The sequence below is a fragment of the Muntiacus reevesi genome, chromosome 11 (genome assembly GCF_963930625.1).
Source record: "Muntiacus reevesi chromosome 11, mMunRee1.1, whole genome shotgun sequence".
NCBI classification, from domain to species: Eukaryota; Metazoa; Chordata; class Mammalia; order Artiodactyla; family Cervidae; genus Muntiacus; species Muntiacus reevesi.
In genome coordinates this window covers 47,792,347-47,800,924 of record NC_089259.1, presented here as the reverse complement: position 1 = coordinate 47,800,924, position 8,578 = coordinate 47,792,347, and the positions used below count along the sequence as shown (strand labels likewise).

At 42.2% G+C, this 8,578-nt stretch overlaps 1 protein-coding gene across 5 annotated transcripts in view; it reads right to left on the bottom strand.

Moving 5' to 3' along the window:
* Window positions 1-454: 454 nt before the first annotated feature.
* LMO7 (LIM domain 7) overlaps window positions 455-8,578 on the bottom strand; it is a 213,336-nt gene continuing 205,212 nt past the window's right edge. For 3 of the 5 annotated variants that reach the window (XM_065902118.1, XM_065902119.1, XM_065902120.1), the window contains 6 exons: window positions 6,650-6,863; window positions 5,723-6,001; window positions 4,049-4,087; window positions 3,775-3,883; window positions 2,600-2,702; window positions 455-1,220 (listed from right to left, as the gene is read on the bottom strand). In XM_065902118.1, the coding sequence (XP_065758190.1) occupies window positions 1,198-1,220; window positions 2,600-2,702; window positions 3,775-3,883; window positions 4,049-4,087; window positions 5,723-6,001; window positions 6,650-6,863 (767 nt within the window). In that variant the 3' untranslated portion in view covers window positions 455-1,197. The remainder of the gene's footprint in view (window positions 1,221-2,599; window positions 2,703-3,774; window positions 3,884-4,048; window positions 4,088-5,722; window positions 6,002-6,649; window positions 6,864-8,578) is intronic. The other 2 variants (XM_065902117.1, XM_065902121.1) reach the window with 1 other exon arrangement.

Sequence of the window (8,578 nt, the reverse complement as noted above, 5' to 3'; positions counted from 1 at the left end):
TCAAACTTGTCACTGTACAGCTTACATTTGTGCATTTTATTGTATATCAATTTAAACCTCAGTAAAGATGCTAAAGGGAGAAGGAAATGGCAAACCACTCCAGTACTCTTGCCTGGAGAATCCTGTGGACAGAGGAGCCTGGAGGGCTGCTGTCCATAGGGTCGCACAGAGTCGGACACAACTGAAGTGACTTAGCATGCATGCATGCATTAGAGAAGGAAATGACAACCCACTCCAGTGTTCTTGCCTGGAGAATCCCAGGGAGAGGGGAGCATGGTGAGCTGCCGTCTATGGGGTCGCACAGAGTCTGACAGGACTGAAGCGACTTACCATCAGCAGCAACAACAAAGATGCTAAAAATAAAACTTAGTATCAGAAAAGCCACACACTGAAACACAATTAAAAGTTTTGGAAGGCAGACAAACACAGATACACAAAGAAAAGGAAACACTCCTTAAATGCATCAAGCTTTATTTACAAATGCAGTTGTACAGAAAGGCTCACTAGTTTCTGAAGAAAACTTCTGGCATACAAACCATGATAATTTTCATGAATGAAAAGAAGCAGCTTTCTACTGAGAACTGCTTAGCAACAATTCTGGTGAAGAAAATAGAGCTCCCTCATCAAACAAATAAAATGTTACATAAGCTAAAAAAAAAAAAAATTAACCATAATATTACATAAATGAAAAGAAGGCTATGCAAAGCAAATTTGGAAGTGGATTTTAGTAAAATTTTCCATATGGCTCTGCATTAATTTAGTATATTTTATAATAAACAAAGCAAATGCCATTACATATTTATATTAACTATTTCAAATAATGTTTCAGAGTTTAAAAAAAAAACACAATAAAATAACCCTCTTCAAAACACCGCTAGAAAGTCAATCTGATCATTATCAGCCTCAAAAAAATTTTTTTTGAAGTTCTTGTTTTTTCCTGTGCTTTTATGATGCTGAATTCAAAAAGGAAATACTGCACTTTTTGCCACACATCATTACCGTCTTATAAATAAACAACAAAAATACAGGTTCTACCAAGACTGTAATGCTCTGATGTAATCTAAAGAGGTCAGAAAAAGTGTTATTCTTTTTAAAAAAACAGAGCGAAAGGATGTTACAACATGTGTTTATAGATCTATATCAGCGGCAACCACCTCTTCCTCTATCTGCAGCAGGGCTTTCGGGTGGAGGCTGACATCACATGGCGGTTGGCCGTCCAGCTGATCAGGCAAGGAGAGAAGAAAGAAAAGCACTTAGATTCAGAAACACTCGAATATTGCCACTGGGATTCATAGTAGGAATGGCTCAGAGAATGACCCCATGAGGTAGAAGGAAGAACTCTGTTACTCACTTAGGATAAAGCTAGGCAAACCCACAAAGTCTGGGTTCACAAGTCTTTTCTTTGCAAAAATGGGAGTAAAAATTAACTGCTGATACAGAAACAAGTTACACTCAACTCTCTGTTATTTGTCCTGGAGGAGAGAAAAGGCATGGGCAGTTTTTTCACGTTGATTCCAAAAATCAATTATATTTGGCTTTGGAATTTGGACTAAAGAGAGGAAAGCTCACACACATACACACACTCCCCCCATTTCATGCCCAGCCTTGCCAGTCTCCAGCCTCAGTGCTGGCATCCAGGAATGGCCTGGACCAATGGCAAAAGAAGGCTCAAAACACGCTGACAGATAAGAGAGAGTTGACTAGGCTGACGCCATTTCCAAAGCACTCTTCACAGAAAGGCCACATAAATACCTCAGAGCTCAAAAGCATATGGTTTTGCTGATACCACTTGTAACCAACACCCTTTCACAATAAGGAAGAAACACATGTTACCAGCATCAAGGCTCAAAATATAAAAAGGAGGAATGGTAGTCTTTATGTAGCTATAAACAACAGGCGATTCAATTATGCTATCTGATATTTTATAGCACACTTACAGGCAGAAACATGCTTCGACACAAAATAGCATGTGAAGTTTTTTAAAAACCCAGTTTTTTCAAAAATGACGCTGAAAGACTATGCAATCAGAATTAATGCTCTCCTTTTAAACTATTGTCCATGTTGATAGGATATGATTATATAGTAACAAACATATACTGACTATTCTTTATTCTCTTTTTAAACCACAGTCTTTAAGTTGGTCATATTCTAAATCACATAATCAGACCCACATTGGTAAATAATAGAAATCAGCTAAAACTATGAGGGGCCAATCCTTAGCCAAGCAACAGATGAGAGGCTGTACAGAAGACTCCTTTTAACTGACTTGATTTGCACCCTTGAGTCATTAGAAATTTCTCCAGACTCTGAGCAGACTGAACTGCACTGAACATTGTCCTGACTCCCCAGTTGACATCCGTCTCCAGGTCCTTGGCCCCACACCCAACCCTGTGGAGCTGGAAGCTGAGAACTGACCCATGGACCCCTTCACTGGACCCTCTTTGAAGGGGACAGAGTGAGATTCCCAAAGCCTGGAGCTCTAGGGCAGAGAGCTGGAAGGGGAGCTGCAAGGGGAGCTGGTCAGAGGTTCAGGGAAGTACATGGGAACCCGTGCTCTCTGTAAAAGACAAGAAATTTTCTCCCTGATTTGCTCTCTTACATTTGAATCTGAGATAGCAGTCGTTGCAGTACAGTTGGTTGTTTCGGATTCTGACTTCGGCTCCTGAGGAAGAACCTCCGAGGTCACGCTCGCAGGCCACACACTGGGAGACAAACAAAAACAACAGGGAACACCCACACTTAGCTTAAGAACCCTTGGGAACACTCCCAGGGTGGGGGAAAAAAATGAGCAAAATAAAATGCAGTTTCTAAGCGCTTAGAGACATTTCAGCAAAGGAGGAAAAAAAAAAAAAAAGGCCAAAAGATAATTAGGTTAAAATGAAGCCTGCTGGATGAGACATGAAAGAATTCATAAAGCCAATTTTTAGAGCCAAGATTTCATTTTAACTATACCAAAAGAGTAGAGATGATTCATTGATTGGCTTAAAGAAGCTAACGCTTCCTTTCTCCCGGAGGATGGACAGGATAAAGCACCATGGGAAGGAACTGGCCAAGGGCAAGAAGACTAGGTTCTGGCTCTCTGCCCTGGAGTGGGCCATCCGGGCATGCCCATGAGTGTTCACACATGGTGCTTTCCCAAAATACCCATGGCTGGGTATTTTGGCTCCACATGCTCAAACACTAATAACCCTGACTCATTCTGTTATGTCAGGGAACCACCCGAGCCAGAGTCAGACAATTTAAAACAAGTTGAGCTCTGCAGAACGCCAGGATCAACAACCAGAAGTTCTCTCTCTGGCCCAACACAAGTTCAAGAATCAAATAACTGTGTCTCGAAAGACAGATACTGCAAAATAAGGCAGTTATATAGTCTTACTTCTTTCTTATGTGTAAGAACCCCTTAGCTGCAACTGTAAAAATATTTACAATGTAATTTCTTTCACACTCTCCCTATGCAAAGCTAGGTTTCTGGACACTTATAATTTACGTCCCCATGCTGTTAATAACCAAAGCAGCATGTTAGAGGAAGCATTTATGCACTGTAAACTTTACTTATAGAATCTTAAGTTGGAGATAGGAAGCGCATGGTGCCCCCAGGGTCAAGGTGTGAGGAGGCAGCAGCAGGAGGAGGCCATTTGTGATTCCGAGGGCAGTGCAGACCGACAGAGGCAGCACCGAGCGTGTTAGTGGCGGGTCCACACCCAGCGCTCAAAGAAGCCATGCGCTCTCCAAGCAAAGCGTTGCAGGCCTGCGGGCTGTTTGGCTCAGTCTCACCTTAAAACAATGCAAATGATAACAAAGACCCAGGGACTCGATGATCATGGCGGCTCCTTTGCCCAGAATGTTATGACAGCAGGAGCACATTCGCTTCCCACTGACCGACCTAGACGCAGGACGAGAATGGGAGGGAGGCTTTCATCCGTTTCAAACCTCTCATCTAAAAACCACATTCCAGTATTAACACGAACCATCCTTTATGAAAGTCTTTATATATCCACGGGAGGAAAGCTTTCACCAGCCAACCAATCATGGCTTGATTATACTGTACCTTGAAGGATCTCCACAATGGCTCTGGTACCCTTGACACCTAGTTACAGAAATGAACGATTTCTGCGTCATCGGTCCATTCTGCTATCTCCCTTAGGCCACATCTGTCCTCGGCAAGGTTCTCGTGCCCTTCTAATCCAGGTAAAGTCACCAAAGCACATCCCTTATCATGTTCTTTGCCTACTGCTACTAAAAGAGCATCCCCAGCTACTTCCAAGAGGCACTGCAAGTCTATTAAACCTATCATCTCACCCTTACTTTGTCAACCTCCTTCTCATTCACCCAATAATCCAGTTAAACAGAAGCATTTCCTTGGTGCTTTCCTTAATGCCTCTGGCTTACTGGACTGCCTCTGCAAAGAACGACATGAAAACTACTCCAGCTAGCATTCAGATAGGCATGGTGAGTCTCTGCTTTGCTTTGTTTACACGTCTTATCTCCTCTCCCAGCCGGGAAGGTGAAGGTTACTTATCTTTGCGTTCCGCAAGATGGGCACAGCACTTCAGTGTCACTGCAAAGGGTGTTGCTGTTGAATGTCCCCTGTTTGAGCACCTTGTACTCTAGAGAGAGATCTTTTCAGGGCAGAGAAGCCCACAGCCCTGTCTCCTTTCTGCTTTCCAAGGGCAGGATTCTCAGTAAGTAAACACTTACTTACTGAGTACTTAAGTAAGTACTCTTTCCTCTGCCTTCCCCTGATTCTGTTCTTCCTTCCAAATTTACCATGAATCTTCATCACTCCTTCCCTCAATTCAAACTCCCTGAGACACATTATAGCTGGAATAAAAATATCTTCTCTGAACGAAATCCTTTAGTTGACAGCTTTAAAAAAATCTCAATATTAATCATTGTGTTTCTACTTTTCAATATTTCATCGGCATTACAGGCTTGGAGAACTCCCTTCAGGTCTCAACAGAAACACTGCTAGATGTGGTTTCATGAAGCCTCAGGGATCTGTGGAGAAGCTACACAGACCTAAAACCCCAACACATGTTGATGTCTGAGCTCTACTCCATGTCAAAAAACAAGACCCACCACTCTAACGCTCACAGTTCCCACAGCATATGCCCTGCAGGATTCAGGTGAAGTAATCTCAGCAAGATGCTGACCAGCCAGATAGAGACAAGCAATGGTTTTAGAAATCAAAAGCCCCAAATGCAATAAATAACTTGAGAATTTTTAAAGCCAGCTTGCACAAAGTTCCACAGATGATGGGGCTGGGTTACAATGTCCTTCACACTCAGTCTCTATAAAATGAGTGTATACTACAGTCCCATTAAAACAGTCCAGCATTTTACAGTACTGCTTTTACTCATCACTTTGCCATGCATTCACGAGCTACTGTACGTTTTTATGATTCCACAGCTGGGAATCTATTTAGGTCTGTCTGCATTTGAGACACTGACCACAGGCCCAAGTAAATGAGACAGTGGCAGAGTCATAACATTTTAAAGGCTTCCATGGCTTCATAAGACATCCATAAATACCCTTGGGTTGCCACGGAAAGACATTAAGGAAGCCTTCTGAATTGATCTGGGAAAGGAACACTAAATTTGACACATTCAAAAAGCCTTGTTTTTCTTTTTCGTTGGAACGCTTGGATGGATCTGGGGAAACTTTTAATGAAAACTACCCCTCGAGTCTAAAGAAAGAAAAAGGAAAACGCTAAGGGCCTCACCTGTTGCGTGGCTGGGAGCCTGGCTGCTGAGGTGCGGGGGAGTGGCTGCGCGGTATGGGGGCTGGGGCGGTGGTCTTCACAGAGCCGGCTGAGGGCGGGGGGATGCTGGGGGAGGGGTTCCGCATGTAGGCGCGGTTAGATGTGGACAGCAGCTGCGGTGGGGGGTGACGGAAGTCCTGGACGGAGGACGAGGCATAGACTCCTGACGGCTGACTGAGCCCCGGGGACTGTCGCCAAGAATTGGTTCTTGGGGAATCCAGGTTATCCAGAGATTCACCTCTGAAACACAGAAAGGATTCATCAGCTTATCAGCAGTGGAAATAATGAACACAAGTAGCTTCAGTTTTCATTTACCCCAGATACCTCTGCTAAGTTCATCCTCTCATCTGCAATTAATTTCTATCTACATATTTTCCTTAAAGTTGCAAATACCAGGTTTACACACTTTGTGAACATCATTTTCATAATTCCAATCTAACCGTTATCTTATTAGAAACGGAGGCTTCATTTTTTAAAAATCATCATTCAAGGAAGCACTAAGCCCGTCAATTATTTAAATGCCTGAATCACACATCAGAACTCCACATCCAGCCTTGCAACCTACTAGCCACGTGGTTTTGTCCGCATGCATTCCTTTCTCAAGCCACAGCTTCTTTGTGGAAAAGCAGAATTACCACTCCTGCCTCAAGACACTCTTCCCGGATGAAGTGAGATGATGTCGATAAACTGCCTGCCATGGGTCTGCCACTAATCAGTGCTCCGGGTCAAGTGCCCAATGACATTGGTTCTGCTTCTCTTTCTCTCACAAAATCTTACGTAAGAGAAGAAATGATGACATCTCTTTCATCCAAAGTAGCCAGCACGCCTAGAAATTAAATATCTGCACCTCAGTACAGAAAGGGAAATCATTCCAAAGATGTCTCACACCTTCTCATAATCCCCGGCAGACAAATAGGCTCTTTGTTGACACTGGAACTGCGCTGTCGGATCCAGCTGTTGTCGTCATAAAGGGAGGTTCTCTTCCTCATTTCTTGGAGGATTTGCTGTCTCTCCAACTCTGCTCCTGATGGCGCTGGTTCCTTCTTCGAGCTCTTCTGTGATGAGCTACTGCTCCCACTTCGGTCTGCGTATCTATTGCTTCCTAAATTAAAAATATCGAAAGCTGCAGGATTAGTGCATTAAAAACAAGGATAGTAGAAAAATCTCCAAATACAGTAGAGCCAAAACAAGAAAGTGACAGTGGGCACACAGGCTCACATTATCAATTCTCAATGAGACTGCTGCCTCAGAAGATAAAGTAACAGTCTCTCCTGTCCCTGGAAATTCCAATTCCAGTTCCAGAGGCATATCAGGGGGACACTGGGGAAAACTAAGAAGCTGCCTAAAAAGGTCTTGGTCTTGATTTCAGCAGTGTTAAATGACAAACTGCTCATCCAGAAAGTTTCTCTTCCATTATTTCCTTCTTTCCTGAATTAAAATTAGTCAAGCACCTGCTCACTGAATGCTTGCTGTGATAATTCTGCAAGGGAACAGGGCTTTCTATTCTTTCAAAAAATGTACACTCACCCTGGGGAGAGAGCCAAGACATAAAGGCATATACCTCCAGCTTACAAGGGGCTCTCCTGGTGACTCAGATGGTAGAGAATCCGCCTGCAATGTGGGAGACCTGGGTTCAATCCCTGGGTTGAGAAGATCTCCTGGAGAGGGGAACAGCTACCTACTCCATTATTCTGACCTGGAGAAATTCATGGACTATATAGTCCATGGAGTCGCAAAGAGTCGGACATGACCGAGCAATTTTCACTTTCTTTTCTTTCCAGCTGACATGGCTCAAATCTTCATGGTGTTAAGTCACAGAATAAGTCATGACCAGACCATAGGAATGACAGCATATTCAATCACTGAAATGGCTTTTGTGAAACTGAAAAATAGCCAAGTAATCCAAATGATGGCTAAGGAATGTTATCAGACTTGTATCTCTCTCTCTTTTTTTTTTTTTTTTGACTTGTATCTCTTTTAAGAGAACTGACAGAGTGGTAGTTTGGATGTTAAATTTATGAATGACAATTAAGTCAGGTTTTATCCTTTAGAATAAAAAATTTTGTCTCCTTAGATTTGCTGATAAATTCCTGATTTGAGTAAAACATCCATAACTTTGAGAGGACCTCCCCATTTTAACTTGGATTAGGAAATTTCACCTAAGGATTTTTCATTTGCTCTCCAGATTCATGGCTATTGTCTTTCTTTCAAAATTCACTCTGCCATAGTTTATCTTCCAGGAAGCAATGAGCAAGGCCACCAAAAATTTCTTATACACATCTATGTTTACATTGGTACATACATGCATCTTATCAATTTGGTCAGATTTAGAATAAAATGTTTTCTATTTTAAAGATGGCTTACTGGAATAACCAAGTTTTCCAACAAAATATTTGATAACATCTACTGTGTGCTATTCAGGGGAGAAAATATATGTACAAAAATAGCCAGATCAATAACACAAATCACAAATATTAAGAAGACTATTTCTGAGAGTCATACTTGTTATTACTAACAGGTCATGTGTTTACTTTCAAATGAGAATATGATCACTGTATGTTAAAAATGTTTCATGGCAGATGAAAGTACTTAAACTTTTATTTTAATGGTGACCTCGAGGCACAGGGGAGAAGAAACTGGAAATCCAAACAGGTAAGACCAGAGGAGCCAGATCAGAAAGCATCTGATAAGTTGGAAAATGAGACAATAGTTTGGTTATAGTTAAGGGACCCTTACGGGGAAAACAATAGGCCAAACAGTTAAACTAGGACCAGATAATGAAAGGTTCCCTGTGTTAAGAGAAAGGGGGTGATCATG